This window comes from Eleutherodactylus coqui, chromosome 4, assembly GCF_035609145.1.
Source record: "Eleutherodactylus coqui strain aEleCoq1 chromosome 4, aEleCoq1.hap1, whole genome shotgun sequence".
NCBI lineage: Eukaryota > Metazoa > Chordata > Amphibia > Anura > Eleutherodactylidae > Eleutherodactylus > Eleutherodactylus coqui.
Genome location: NC_089840.1, coordinates 283849206 through 283865283, shown reverse-complemented (window position 1 = coordinate 283865283; position 16078 = coordinate 283849206). Strand labels below are relative to the sequence as shown.

Genomic DNA, 16078 nt, shown 5'->3' with positions numbered 1-16078 from the left:
ATGAGTGTCCCAATAAAAATCTTATGTTTGGAGGGAATTTTTCGAGGCCTATTAAGAGCCGGATTAGTTTGGCTTCTCTAGGAATGAAGCATTTTAAGGTGTTTGACATTTCACCTAGAACTTCACTCCAAAACTTATTTAGTTTAGGGCAAAACCAGAAAATATGGGACAGGGAGCCTTTTTGTCCACATTCTCTCCAATATAGGCCCGTTCCAATTTTGAATCTATTTGTCAATAGCGAAGGAGAGAGATACCATCTTAGATGGAGTTTCGTTTGAGTTTCTAAAATCCCCATTCCTCTAGTGGATTTTAAGGAGGTTTTTATGCCTTTTCCCACGAGTCTGTGGATATTGTTTCCCCTAGTTCTCTTTCCCAATTTAGTATATGGGATTTCTTCTTTGGAGAAATGTTGTCTGACAGTATATCATAGAACCTTCTCCTATCTGATTTATCTCCTGTTTTCCCAGAGGGGATTTGGTTGATAATTGTAGTGGGGATTTGAAGATTATGTAAAGAGGTTTTTTGTAGAAATGAGTTTATTCTACAGTAAGTGAAGTGTTCTTTTTGTGGTAAGTGGTATTTGGAGCTAAGTTCTGGGAATGTTTTTAGGCCTTCTACGGTCAGTAGATCATCTATTTTCTTTATACCCCTCTTCGACCATTCTTTTATCGCAAGGTCTGGCAAGAAAAAGCTTAAGGTTTCGATAGGCAGGGGAGGCTTTTTTTTACTGTCTTTTGAAATCAATTTTTGTGTGAGTTCTTTCCATGCCTCTATTGACGCCATCATGGGAGGAGATATTTCTGGTAGTTGCAGTGATAGGTCCGGTAAGTTATATACCCCGGACAAAGACACGGCAAATAGAAAGGCTTGGCTTGTGGCTTCGGCCATGAGGCTCTTTTCTATTCCTGTCCACCCCATGGACATGTTTTTGTTCATCCATTCTTTGATTTGGTTTAACACTACAGCTCGGTGATATATTTTTAAGTTTGGCATGTCTGCCCCGCCATTTTTCCGGTGCAATGCTAAGATTGATAGAGCTATAAGAGGGTCCCTCCCCCATATATATTTGTTTAATTGATTCTGTAGGTTGGATAGAGAGGTATTTGAAAAGGGGATCGGGATGACTCTGAAATAGTACATAATTTTAGGTAAGATTTTCATCTTGTATGACATGATTCTTCCGTACCACGTCAAATTTAGTTTGGTCAAATGGTCTATTTCTCTTTGCGTAGTGTTGAGCAATGTGGGAATGTTCGTGTTTTCCAAATTTTTGGGAGAAGCTGATAATTCCACCCCTAAATAAGGTATAGATTTTTCTTTCCATTTGAATGAAAATGCAGATTGGATAGCTGTTTTCAGATTTTTGGGTATGTGTATGCCTAGGATGAGTGACTTGTCTATATTTAATTTATATAAGGATTAGAGATGAGCGAGCGTACTCGGATAAGCCCTACTTGTCCGAGTAATTGGCTTTATCCGAGTACCGCTGTGCTCGCGGCTAAAGATTCGGGTGCCGGCACGGAGCGGGGAGCTGCAGGGGAGAGCGGGGAGGAACGAAGGTAAGATCTTTTTCTCCTTCTCTCCCGCCCGCTCTCCCCTGCTCCCCGCTGCGACTCACCTGTCAGCCGCAGCGGCACCCGAATCTTTAGCCCCGAGCACAGCGGTACTCGGATAAAGCCAATTACTTGGACGAGTAGGGCTTATCCGAGTACGCTCGCTCATCTCTAATAAGGATGCCTCAGCAAAGCTTTCTAAAATTTTGTGTGCGGCTCTTAGGGATTCTAGGGGGCGGGACAAGGTTAATATTACGCCATCCACGAATAATCCATTTTTATGTTGTCTTGAGTTTGCTGGGATCCCGTTTATTTCAGGGGATATGCAAATTTTTTCTGCTAATGGTTCGATTGTAAGAATATATAAAATAGGCGAGAGAGGGCACCCTTGTCTTGTTCCATTGGTTATGTGCAATGGGTCTGATAGTGTTCCATCTACCAATACCTTAGCTGAGGGGGACAAATATAGGGCCTGTATGGCCCTGATTATGTCCTCACCCATGCCATATTTTTTCAAGGTTTCAAAGGCAAAACCCCAGTGGACTCTAGCAAAAGCCTTTTCGGCATCTAAGGCTACTAGAATCGCTGGTGTTTTTGAAGAGTCAATTTTATGGAGTAGATTTACTATTCTCCTTGTACCATCTGACGCCTGTCTACTCTTGACAAAACCCAGCTGATCGGAGTGAATTCAATTTGGGAGTAGGTTTAACAATCTGTTGGCGAGGGTCTTTGCATAAATTTTTACGTCTGTGTTAAGCAACGATATAGGCCGAAAATTGGCTGGATCATTTGGATCTTTGCCAGGTTTGGGCAGAACTACTATTGTTGCTTGAAGCATTTCTTCCGGGAATTTTCCTCTTTGCATGGCGGTGTTGAATGTGTTTGCTGCGAATGGGGATAAAATATCCCAAAAATTTTGGTAATACGCTGCAGAGTACCCATCTGGGCCAGGTGCTTTATATTTTTTTAGGGATGCAACTGTTGTGGATAACTCTGTTATGTCGAATTGTTGGTCTAGTGCAAATGCTTGTCGAGTATTAACTGTTGGAAGGTTGGCCTCTTTTAGAAATTCCATTATTTTGGTGCTATTCGGTTGAGTGATTAGCGGGTTGTCCTTTATATTGTAAAGATTTTTGTAGAAGGTGCGGAAGGCTTCCGCGATCTTCTTGGGGTGAGTTAATTTGTGCTTTTTTTTTTTTGGAATTCCAGATATAAGGAATGTTGGCTTTTAATGATTTCCTTTTAGTTAACTGTGCCATCCATTTTGAGGGCTTGTTTAAGGATGAGTATATGTTTGCTCTATTAGCATTCACCTCTCTTTCAAAGTCTCCTAGTAAAATTTTTCAGAGATCTAGTCTTAATTTCCGTAGATCCTCTAGTGTTTTAGGGGAGGGAAGTTGTTGTGCTTCTTTTTCTTTTTGAGAAATTTGGTTTAAGAGTTCTTCAGTCCTCCTAGCCTTATCTCTTTTAAATCTAGCACCCATTTTTATAAGAATGCCTCTTATATATGACTTATGAGCATTCCATAGGGTCATAAGATCTATACCCGGGGTGTTGTTCAGTACAAAGTACTCCTTTAGGGCATTGTGTATATCTTTTTTATGGTTAGGTAAACTCATTAAATATGTGTTATTCCTCCACATCTTGTTGTTTTGACATTTTCTGTCCAGCATTACATGTGTCAACATCGGGGCATGATCCGACCACGTGGCCATGCCTATTTCTGATCTAGACACTTTTACCAGAAGGTTTTTGTCCACCAGGCACAAATCGATTCGTGAGATGGTTCCGTGTCTGGGGGAGAAATATGAAAATTCCCTGGCGGAGGCATTAACACATCGAAAGGTGTCATATAATGCTGAGCTGCGTAGCCAATTGTTTAACGTGGGTCCTTTCCTTAGTCTTTGGTTAGTGGTATCTGCTGTTCCGTCTGGGACTAGTTTGAAATCACCACACATAATTACAGAGCCCTTAGCTGTCTGGTTTATTTTTTTTGTGAGTTTGTTAAGAAAGCTAATCTGTTTCGTATTTGGAACATACACATTAACTAATGTGAGTGGGGTGTTGCTTAGGGAACCCACCAAGATTATGTATCGGCCCTTCGTATCACATATTTGTTTGTCTACCACAAATGTTACATTTTCTTTAAATGCGATCATAACCCCTGCATGCTTTTTGGGGGCACAAGCGAAAGTTTTTTGTTGAAATTTGTTATGTGTCATATAACCTGTGTCTATCTCCAGCAAGTGAGTCTCTTGAATACATACTACATCCGCGTCGTACGAGATTGAGTCCTTCCAAACGGCACGTCTTTTGTATGGAGAATTCAGGTCGTTGGCATTTATGGAAAGAATTTTCAGAGCCATGACGAGGGTGGTGATGTTTGCTTTTGGACGTCTGGGTATCTGTGGAAATCAAGGATGCCTGAAATAGAACAATAACAGTAAAACCAAACATGACAGTCCTTCAGGCGTTTCTCCCCGTGAGAAGAAGGACCGATGCAAATAAAGAATCCTCGGGGGAGGAAAACGTCACAGAACGTGAAAATAGCATAGCAAGCTGACACTTGTATGTGCATTCGGGGGTGAAATGTCTGGCATGGGCAGGTGGGCACTCATAATAATGTGCCTTTTGACAGCAGGGTGATGAGGCATTGTATTATTTTGGGCTTGAGGAGTTTCTATTGATAGGCTGGCGGTTTGTTTTGGAACCTTCAGGTGCATGGGGCCGTTCGGTGGTCTGTAGTTGTATTCCCCAAGACTTCAGAGCTCGGGCAGCATCATCAGGATTCAGAAAAATGTGTGTTCCATTTTCTTTGGTTACAGTTAGTTTGGTGGGGAAGCCCCATCTATATACGATACCAGCATTTCTCATAGCTATGGTGGCAGACGCAAAGCTCCTTCTCGCCTCCATTGTTGCTTGCGAGAGGCCTATGAAGATACAGATGTTGTCGTATGGGCTAGGGAGTGATGGCAATTTCCTAGCCTCGCCCATCACGGCTTCTTTGGTGTGAAAATAGTGAATGTGCACTATGATGTCTCTGGGGCTGTAGTCTTTTAAGAATTTGGGGCGCGGGAGCCAGTGTGCTCTATCAATCATTAGTTCTTGTTCGGGGGTATTGGGGAGGAGTTTTTTCATAAGCCACGTGACATATGTGAAAATTTCTGCATTAGAGACCTTTTCCGACACTCCTCTAATTCTGACGTTATTGCGTCTGTTTCTGTCCTCAAGATCTATTAATTTGCTTTGGAGTTTAGATACTTTTTCTTCCAGTTCATAGTGGGCGTCTATAAGTGAATTGTGGGATATGACTATTTCTTCCAGTTTGTTGTCTGTTTTTTCCACTCTATTCTTAACTTCTGATACTGATGCGTTTAGATTAGAGGTTAGGCTTTTAATGTCGGCGTGAATAGTGTCACTGAGAGCCATCACTAACTCTTTGATGTACAGTTCTGTCACTGGTCTGTCAAGTGCAGAAAGGCTTTTAATGACATTCCCTTCATCCTTCTTGAGGAATGTAGCAGAGCTGGCCTCAATTTCTTCAGCAGGAGACATTTTCTGTCTCTGCTTCTCTGGGCTGCCTGTGGGGGAGGGAGATGAACGCTCCTGGAGCAGCGTGGTCGGCGCCATCTTAATGGGAGAGAGCCCTGCATCTGTGCCCAAGTTCTTTTTTCCCTCCTCCACATCGTTATCCCTCACCTGCTGCTGAGAGGTGTCCTCCGCTGTATTAGTTCTTCCGACAGCCCCCTGCTGTTTCTCCTTCCCTGATGATTTATCTTTACAGCCGCTTGTCATCCCTTCCCGAGCGCCGGAGCAGGAAGCCTCTTCAGCAGCCATGTCGGCTGCTGCTCCGTGCGCCGTGAAGAAAGTCTCCAGTCTGGTCTGGACTGATTTGGATGTCCTTCTCCTTGTCATTCTTCACCTCAGGTGCGTTGTTGGGCTCCCTGGGGTGATTTGTTTTTCCTCTGCTGGTGCTTTTTATCCGCTTTTGAGTGCCCTTGCCGAGCGGAGATTAGTCTGCAGCGTCCGTCTCGGTGCTCTTCAGGCCACGCCCCCGAAATGACCCCATTTTGAAAACTAGACCCCTTAACGAATTCATCTAGGGGTCTACTGCGTATTTTGACCCCACAGTATTTGAATGAATCTAAGCAAAGCAGAAGGAAAAAAATTACGATTTTCATTTTTTTGGCAATTTTGAATATTTGAATGAATCTAAGCAAAGCAGAAGGAAAAAAATTACGATTTTCATTTTTTTTGGCAATTTTGTCAATTTAAAAACAGTTTTTTTGTACAGTGTACACAGGAATGAAGACGTTTACCCCAAAATGGATTCCCCAGTTTGTCCTGTGTTCAGAAACATACCCATTGTGGCCTTAATCTACTTACAGGACACATGGCAAGGCCTGTAATGGAGGGAACACCCGTTGGATTGCAGGGCACAACTGAATAAATTCCTGGCCCCATTGCCCACTTGTGCGGAATTAAAATTGACACGTTTTAAAAATTTCTCCCCGTCCGCGTCCTTTTCGGCATTCCCAATGATTGACATCGGGTGCGCATGCGCAGAAGGGGACCTTGGGTCCCGGGGGATCAGGACACCGCCAGAGGACCTGAGGTGAGGATTTTCACCTCCCCTCATGGATCTGATCCATGAGGGGAGGTGAAACTGACACTTTTTAAAACATTTTTTTTAACTTTTTCGCGATCGTCGCTATCCCAGGGACATCTCCTTGTTTCCGGCTACCTTCAGGAGCCGGGAGCCAGGAGATTTTGAATCTGCCGGGGCTCCCGGCCTTCTGCGCATGCGTGTAACGTCATACGTCTGGCGCGCATGCGCAGAAGAGCGGCGCCGGGGCCCGGAGGACCCATTCACCGCGGGACATCGCGGACAAGCCGGGTGAGTATTTTCAGCTGCCCTGATGGATCTGATCCATCAGGGCAGCTGAATATCTAACTTTTTCACTTTTTTAAAACTTTATTGCGATCGGCACTATCCATTGGATAGCGCCAATCGCAATGCCAGGGGGGACTGCCCACAGCCCGGGATGACAGCTCCATGCTGTCGGCTACCTGCGGGGACCGACAGCATGGAGCTGTCACATCCAGAGCCTGAGGGGCATTAATCCTAAGAGGACGCATAATACTACGTCCTCTAGGATTAAAGCCCACTCAGACAGGACGTAGGTTCCCGATGCGGCCGTCACTAAGGGGTTAAGTTTGTAGGAGCAGTACCACCTTTCCATTCATGTAAACTTATCTTATCTAAAGCACACACATGGACAGAAGGGGAGGGGGAAGGGAAATAGACGAGGAGGGAAAGGGGGGGGGTGGGAGTGGGGGCTGGAAGAAGAAATAAATGCAGAAGAATGACTCTGGGTGGAGAGTCCTCTGAACACCGGTCCGGGTGGTGGTTTAGTCAAGTGAGCCTTGATCTAACCATTGTTTAAGGTCGTCCGACCCTCTGAACGCTACCCATGGCTGCCACGTCTTGTAGTATGCTTCCCAAGATTTTGGGTCTTTGGCTACCAGTTCGTCAAATCTCATGAGGGTGTGGAGTTCTTCAACCCACATGCCTCTAGTTGGAACGGTTGGAGAGTGCCAGAAACTTGGGATGAGTCTTCTCACTGCTAATAGGAAATGTTTTAGGAGACTTGATTTAGCGGCTCTCTCTTGCTGCCCGGGAACAGTGAGAGCAGGGCTAGTTTCGGTGTCATTATCATTCTTGAGTGGTTGATGTGGTTATATAGGGTTGTCACCTCGTCCCATAGGTCAGCCACTGGTCGACAGTCCTACCAGAGTCTTGTATTTTGCCAGCTGTGGATAGCTTGTGGGTTAGGGCCCAAATTTTACACCAGTCCTCCTCCGTGATGCTTTCCCCTAATTCCCGTTCCCAGGCCTCCCTATAGTTCGGGGTCTCCTCCTCCGTCTCCTGATCCAGCAACATCTTATATAACGTGGAGATCATGTGCCTCTGGCTTGGGCTTGATATGCAGAGTTGCTCAAACTCCGTCAGGGGCGCAGTCGGGTTTTCTTTCGGAATCAGCGTACTCACAAAGCCTCTCAGCTGCAGGTATTGAAGCCAGGACCCTGGCTGAGGTGGGGACTGGTCTAAGATCTCGGTCATGGGTTCCAGGCCCATCTGCGTCACTACGTCCCTCAGTCTGGGGGTTGGCTCCGCTGGGATAGACAGCAGTCCCTTCTGGCCTATAGTAGCTTCAAATAGGGAATTTGCTATGAGCGGGGTTAGGGGGCCTGGGACTCTGACCAGTCTATATTGGGGGGGCAAAACTCGCCCATGTCTTAAATAGCTGTAGGCCAAAGGGGGAGATGTTGGGTATCGCCTTGATGTTGGGTATCGCCATCTGAGCAGAATCCAGGGGGCTCCGTATAGGCTATCTATTTCACCTGCGTGTTCTATAACTACCCAAAGCCTTGCGCTTCTACTTTTAAGGATGTCTAGGACGCAATTTGCAATCTTAGCCTTGTGGTAGAGGGAAAAGTCCGGGCGGCCAAGGCCCCCCTTTTCTTTCCCCCTCTTTAGCAGTGAGTAACGCAGACGCGGTTTGCGTCCTTTCCAAACAGAGTTGGAAATTAGGGATCTGATTTTTTTCAGGAATGTTCTTGGGAGCCCGATCGGGATTGTTTTACAGAGATATAGAAATTGGGGCAATACATCCATTTTAATTGCGTTGACTCGACCATTCCATGAGAGATGTAGGGGGCTCCATTTGCTAAAGTCTCTCTCGAGTTTCTCAGCAAAGGGAGTGAAGTTTAGTTTAAAGCTTAGTGGTAGCTCTGCGGGGATATTGACTCCCAGATACTTTAAGTGGGAACCAACCCAGCGAAAGGGGAGTACCGACTCCAAGTGGTAGACCTCGGCCTGCAGGAGAGAAATGTTTAGGGCCTCTGATTTCTGCGCATTAATTTTGTATATGTTGAACCTTCCGAACTTTTCAAATTCCTTTAGAAGTACGGGCATGCCGACTCGGGGGTTGGTTAGATACCACAATAAATCATTGGCATATAGTGCCATTTTGTGTTCCGAGGGGCTGAATCTGACGCATTTAATCGAGTCATTACTTTGAATGGTGTTGGCTAGGGTCTCCATGGTTAGGATGTATAGAAAGGGGGAGAGGGGACACCCCTGCCTCGTCCCATTGCTTACTCTGAGCGGATCAGACAGGGTTCCACTTACTCTGATCCTAGCCGTAGGGTCTTGGTATAGGGCCATGATCCACTGGAGTATCCGTGGGCCCAGTCCAATTTTTCCCAAAGTCGCAGAGAGGAAGGCCCAACTTACCCTATCAAACGCTTTTCCGCGTCAATTGAAAGGAGACATAAAGGAGTTTTTGTTGCTTTGGCTCTGACTATTAGGGACATCGTTTTGATGGTGTTGTCCCTTGCTTCTCTGCCTGGGACAAAGCCAACTTGCTCCAAGTGGATCAGTCTAGGGATTAGGTTCTGGAGTGTGTTTGCTATCAGTTTGGCAAACCTCTTAATATCGACGTTTATAAGCGATATCGGTCTATAATTCCCGCAGGCCGAGGGGTCCTTACCCGGTTTGAGGATGATGGTGATATGGGCTTGCCGCACCTGTTTGGGGAATGGGCATCCTCTATTTACTAAGTTAAATGCTTCTAAAGCTATTGGGGAGAGTTCTTCGGCAAATAGTTTATAGAATCTGGCCGTATAGCCATCTGGTCCTGGACTCTTATTTACTTTTAGATTTTGGATTATATCTAATAGTTCTTGGGGTGAAAAGTCTTGATCTAGTTCATCCGCCTCCGCAGATGCCAGGCTCTTGGGTGCATGATTGGATAGATAAGTGTCTATCTTGCTTTTAAGCAGTGGTGTTGTGGATTGGGTGTCTGTGGTGATATTATAGAGTTTATCATAGTAAGCTTTAAATTCCTCTAGGATGTCTTTGGTGTTGTGGATCAGATGGCCGCTGGTAGATTGTATTTTGGGTATATACGTAAGTGGGCACTGGGGTGGAGGGTTCTGGCAAGTCAGTTCCCACATTTGTCTCCATTCTCAAATGACCCTTTTTTAAGCTTGTCTCTAAGGGCCAACGAGCGCTGGTCTAAAATCTCAAGGATCTGTTGTCGGATTGATGAGATTTCTGATCTCAGGACTTCGCTTTGTTTGCGTTTGTTAGCAGTTTCCTTGGCTCTCAGAGAGGCTAGTAGGCCCGATTGGGTAGCGGATCTTTTTTTTTTATTATTCTGGAACCTTGGGAGATTAACACACCTCTTAGGATACATTTAGGTGTCTACCGCTTTATTGGCGCGGGTGTTTGATCTGCTAGATGTGACTCTTTGAAGATTTCAATCTCTGTTCTAATTGCGGCGACACAGATGGGGCCTCTTAGGAGATTATCATTTAGTCTCCAGGACTGGTATCTTGGGGTAGATCACCAGCCCGCAAGACCTCCAAAGACTGGGGAATGGTCCGACCATGATAGGTCTCCGTGTGAGCAGGACTGGGCACTTTCGAGAAGACTATGTGAGATCAGGAGATAATCAATCCTGCTGTAGGAGTTGTGAGCTGCTGAATGAAAAGTGTAGTCCCAAGACTTTGGATGTAGGATTCTCCATAAGTCAACTAGCTGTAGTGTGTCTAATTTTTTTCTTAAGAGTCCTGGTTGCCGATCGGGAGACGGAGGACTTACCCGAAGAGGAGTCCACGGCGGGGTCCATTACCATATTGAGGTCTTCACCCAGAATTATTTTTGATCCATCTGCGAAGTTGGTCAGGGCCTTCAGCACTCTTGTTGCAAAAGGTACTTGGTTCTGGTTTGGGAGATAAATAATGGCAAAGGTGATTACAAAGCCTAGTATTTCCAGCTTGAGGAAAATATACCTTCCTCCCAGGTTGATCACTGAATCGATTTGTTGATTCTGGAGGGTTCTGTGAAGGGCGATGCAGACTCCCCCCACCTTTCTGAGGGGGTCGGGGCCATGTAGCCAAGTTGGGTAGTACGAGGAGGAACAGATTGGCACACACCCCATTTTGAAATGGGTCTCTTTCAACAGAGCCACCATCACCTTTTTTCTGTGGAGATGGTAGAGGAGCTGTCTTCTTTTCTGTGGGCTGTTCAGCCCTTTAGTATTGAATGAGCAAAAGGTTAAATTCGCCATTCAGAATTCAGTATGCGGGTGGGTGGGTGCTTTCTTTCTCTCTTGAATGGGTTGGAGGGGGAAGACGGGCAATGGAATGGCACATGAGGAAAGAGGAAGTGGGGGGAAAACAGAAGGGCGAAACATACAACATAAATGTAAACGAAAAGGGGCCACTGTAGATCCCCTAGTACTAAAGGTCTGCCTAAGCTTGGCAGAAAATAACAGCTTCAACTAGCTGTTAGCCCTAAGTGGGAGAGTGGGGGCTAAGGAGGGGTAGGTTTGGAGCTCCATTATCTGTTGAGAGTGTAAGTGTAGTTCCTGATTATGGGCTTCTAGGGTTTCAGTGGTCTTCTCCTGCGCCTCTTCTACTGCCTCTACTCTCTGGCCTATTTGTCGGATCTAGTGTTGCAGGAAAGCCATATCTTCCTTACGGGCGTCTTCCAGTTGCTGGAATAAAGCATCAATGTGGTTCTGGGTCGGTAGAGCCTTGAGGCGTTTTTTCCAAACCCAGTCTTCATCTTCCACCCACTTGGGGGGTGGGGGGTGGGATCTGGGTGGATTGTCTAAGTGTTGATATTTGACTCTCTCTGTTACTGGGTTCCCCCTGGTCGTTTGACCCCTGGGTCGATTTGGGTTTTGTTGCGGCCTGGGAGTCGGTCTGTCTGGGCCTCTTCTGAATAGCGCTTTTTTAGCGGCAGTGGGTCACTTTGCTGCGGCTGAGACATTACTGTAGCTGGCTTGTTGGGGTAAGGGTAAGGGCTGCTTGTGGAGCTTATGGTAGGGCCTCTCTGCCCAGAGTACAATTCTGAGAAACGGTGCGGAGGTGGGGAGCTGAGCAGTGACGTGGAGCCGTGCGTTGGTGGGGAGCGGGCGCTGGTCTGGGGTGAACCTTGTTGTGGGGGTTCTCCCCCATTCTCTGTGTGTTGTGGGAGTCCCTTATTTGGTTTCTCTCCTGCACAGGGCTTACTGCTCGTAGGGGTCATTGCTGTATCTCTCTGTGGCATTAGGGACCCTTTGGACAAGGGGGGCTGATGTGGGCCTCCTTCCTCCTGTGCTGCATGCTTTTGCTCCTCTTCTCCTGAGGGTTTCTCCATAGTAATGTGAGGGGGGCTACGTGTGCCCCAGGGGACCCCGGCTCTGGGCTGCTTATGTCTGCCCACTCCTCTGTAGCTGGCCTGCAAGCTGCACTCACCACTCCTGCCGTCTTGGATGCTGTGCCTCTGTCCTGGCTCGCCGCTCCTCCCCTCATCCCCCTCTTCACTGCCGCCGGCGAGTGCCTGGGGTTCACTCCCTGCCGTCTCGGAAGCTGTGCCTCTGTCCCGGTTCGCGGCTCCTCTTCTCACTCCCTCCGCGAGGCCGCTGGTGAGTACCGGGGATTCGCTTCCCGCTGCCACAGGTGCTGAGTCTCCGTCCGGCACCCCGCTCCTCCTCTTCTCCCCTGCGTGTGGCCACCGGCGGGTATCGGGGTATCTCTTCCCGCGGACGATTCTCGGCTGTTTTCACTGTTGAGATGTGTCCTACTCCTCCATTAGCTGGCCACGCCCCCCCTGCTAATTTTTTTTTAAACATTTTTGGGGTGTTTTTGTTTTTTAAATGCTGCTCTTCACAGACTCTCCAAAACCTCATCTAAAGCTCCTCTTGTGAATGTAGCCTCACTGCAATGTGATTAACTAATGTAGATATAAGGAGAAATGCACACATTAAGAAGTTCTTGTATTCTGTGTATCCTTGTGTGTTGGAGGCTTACTGATCCCCTCACAGTGATGGTAGAGCTCTAAAACATACCAGCTGTACACAGAGATAGTGATTACAGTGCATTTACCTCCAGTATTAGTGATTATAGAGCAGTTACCTCCAGTATTAGTGATTACAGTGCAGTTACCTTCAGTGATCACAGGTTATGTGTCCTCTGATTGTGGTCATCCATTTATCTTCTTTCTCTGGGCCCAGACCGTCATGAAGACTTCTTCCAGCTACGACTAGTCCCTGCATACTCTGTCCATCCTGACACTGCCCCAATTAACCTCTCAGTAACTCCCCTGTAGTACTAATGCATTTTTGTGGTCTGACAAATTAGTAATGTCTCTTTCCCTTTAATTAAGAAGTCCCTTTGTGCCTTCACTAAGCTGTAATGCTGCCTTTGTTGTCCCACTTAGTTATAGTGCCTCCTATGTATCGCCCAGAGTGGCTTTGTTCCTAGCATCACCTGACTCTGCCCCCTCTCCATCCTTGCACCCAGCATGTCTGGGGTTTGTGGGACAAGTCAGGTAATGCTGTGAACAGCGTGGCGCTGTGTGGCAGTCCTGTCAGTCAGGAAGACTGAAGATGGCTGATAATGGTGCTAATGAACTGGGGGTCAGCAGTGGGGGCTGAGCAGTGGGGTGTGGAGGGGGCTGTGTTGGGGCTCAGCGGTGTTGCAGAAGGGAAGAGGGGGAATGCCCGGTAATTGTATTATTATAGTGGATTTTGTATGATGTTACATTGTCTCGTCTTCTTCCCATTCAGGATCCTCGGCTGTTATCTTCTATATCAGATAATTATCCTGATTGACCCGACAAGGATGGATAGGAACCGGGACAAGATGGCGGAGAGTTTATTCACCCTCACCCAGGAGATACTCTTTCAGATTACAGGAGAGGTGAGAGCAGGGGCATACCTAAAGGCTCAGGGGCCCGGGTGCAAAAGTTCAGCTCAGGGCCTCCCCCACCCCCTGTACCCATGCCTAAATCCTGCACTACAGGAAAACTTGTTTGTAGCCCCTTAGGCCACTATCTCACACCGCTCTTTACCGCTATTAGCACGGCGCCCCGAGCGTCATGCTAACCACCGTACAATGCTCCCATTGACCTTAATGGGGTTACTCAGACCTGAGCTTGAATGCAGTGTTCCTAAAGCCGCGATTTTCGAGAGCTGTCTGTTCTATTTTTGTGTTTTTTAACGTACCGCCTCACGCATCACAATGGTGGGGTGCATTTAGAAGCGCTGTCAAATGTTGTACCATGCGTTCAAAAACTCCGCTAGAAATTGCAGTAAAAATGCCACAATTTAGAACTGCGTTTTCTGAACGCATGTGTGAGAGCGGCCTTAGGGTGTGTTCATGTTTTTTGTTATACTTTTGAAATAAAATAAAAGAATACATTTTAAAAAACTGCATGCGGTATTCAGAGACCACAGACGTTTTTAAGATGCCGCATACACTATAAGAAACTGCAGGTGTTTTTGATGCATTTTTTAATTGTGTGCAAAATGTGCAATTATATACAGTCTATACAGGGAGATGCATAACTATATAGCAGTGATGGACAGATAAGGTAGATAGATAGATGAGAGAGGTAGGTAGATGAGAGTTGGTAGATGGCTGAGAGGTTCACCATCTTCTCTGTATTTTCATAAGCTGTGAAGATGCTATATTGTGTCTCTAATCTAATCCTCTGGGGGAAGGGAACATTGCTCCTCCCCCCTCCTCCACGAGAATTGAAGGAGCAGTGCTTTGTGTCCAAAAACTGGTCAAACCGGTTTTTAACCAGTTGAAAACCTATCTAGGAATTCCTTTATGTAAAGGGACAGGAAATGGCTGGTTGGAGAGAAACACAGGAAGTATTTCCTTCAGACAACAAGTCAAGAATGAATAGAGCATGCTCAGGGGAAGCTCCTCCCGGGTAAATGATCTCACAGCTACCTCACAAATACCTCCCTATGAGAATGACCTACCAGCACACAAAATCATGTAACTGTATCCTAAATTACCTAACTTCCTGATTTAAAACCTTATGTAAACTTTTACCCGCCTAAATAAAAGGAGAACCTTGGCACACATGATTTAGACGTGCTCTTTTAAAAGGGTCTCCAGGCCTGTACATTATTCCTATCTAATATGGCACCCACAGTATATCAAATAGCGAAAATTGCGCTAACAAGAGAGATAGGTAGGTAGATGGAGAGATAGAGGAGAGAGGTAGGTAAATAGATAAATGACAGAGATAGGTAGGTAGATAGATGAGTTAGGTAGATAGATGAGATAGGTAGGTAGCTAGATGAGAGTTAGATAGGTAGGTAGATGAGCAAGCTTGGTAGATAGATAGATGAGAGTGATAGGTTGTTAGATAGATGAGAGAGACAGATAACTAGATGAGAGCGACAGATCGGTACATACCCCGGACCAGTTCTCTGTGTGAGGAGACCAGCAGGCACAGAGATGCTGTAGACTGTGCAGAAGTGCAGGGGTATGACATCATCATCAGCTTCCTCTGTTCCGAGCCATGTTATGTGTGTGCCTGCCTGCCTCTCTCCTCCTGCCTCCTCCTCTTCTGCTCTGCTGTTGTCTGACTCGCACTGTCTGCCGCAGCGTAACAATCACGCGGCTGGCAGTACGACAAGCCGGTAATGCACTGTATGTGCATTTGTATATGGCGGAGGGTGGCCTCTGGGCCCCCTCTGTGCAGGCACCACATCACTATTGCGACCCCTGTGATAATGAACGGTATGTCAGTGGGTGAGAGATTCTGAGTATGACGTCACGTTCCATCATTCTTATCTATGTCAGTCTCTGGTCACATCTACGTCAGAGGACTTACTGCCAATTCAGTCCTTCTGCCACCTTCATATGAAGCATGATTACTACGGGCTTTCCACAGTGGTAGCTTGCAGCTACTACACAGTAAATACGCAGGGGCCAAATCCACATCTAAGCCCGCCTGCACACAAAGAGGTTGATTTCTGTATGCGGTAGCCCACAGTGGAGTCTGACCCTGTGCCCGGCCGGCATCTGCTTGTACCTGTCTGTTCTGTTCTTCATCTATACTGTGGATGGTCCACACGACTCACTGTCGGACATGCGCTGTACAGCTTTTTTTTTCTCAATTTTTTCCCCCACACCATCGCTAGGTGATGAATTGGAATCTGTGACCTGCCTGCAATGTCAGTTGCGGATGGACCACGGGTCGAGCAGCTTCCATTGACTTAAATGGAAGCCATCCATGCAGACATCACACGAAAATGAAAAGTGCTGCGATATTTCCTCCGCTCGTGGAAACCGCAATTTGTTGTGTGCAGGAAAAAGCGTTTTTCCGTAGCATGCTATGGATGGTATTTGGTGCAGACATCGGCCATGGAGTCCTTAATGCAAATCCGTTCGTGTGCAGGTGGCCTAAATGGCTCGTATTATGCTGCAACTTACTTGCCAAACTTCTGTGGATTGTATCCTTTGTTCTTCAGGTGTTCAAAATCCGCAGCATAAATCCGTAGTATAAATAGTCTCGCTGCGGATTTAGAATCTGCCGCAGTTCTCAAAGACTAATTAGATTTGTTATAGAAAATACCGGCACCGCGTGAAAGACATTTTATAAATCTCCCCCGCATGGCCTGTACTGTAAATGCTGCAGCCAAGTGTGAAGACGGCCGGAA

At 46.5% G+C, this 16078-nt stretch overlaps 1 protein-coding gene across 1 annotated transcript in view; it reads left to right on the top strand.

The window, feature by feature from the left end:
* Window positions 1-4916: 4916 nt before the first annotated feature.
* Window positions 4917-16078, top strand: part of LOC136624338 (oocyte zinc finger protein XlCOF7.1-like) — a 407640-nt gene continuing 396478 nt past the window's right edge. Inside the window, exons 1-2 of the mRNA XM_066598274.1 lie at window positions 4917-5480; window positions 13181-13313. Of these exons, the coding sequence (XP_066454371.1) occupies window positions 5389-5480; window positions 13181-13313 (225 nt within the window). The 5' untranslated portion in view covers window positions 4917-5388. The remainder of the gene's footprint in view (window positions 5481-13180; window positions 13314-16078) is intronic.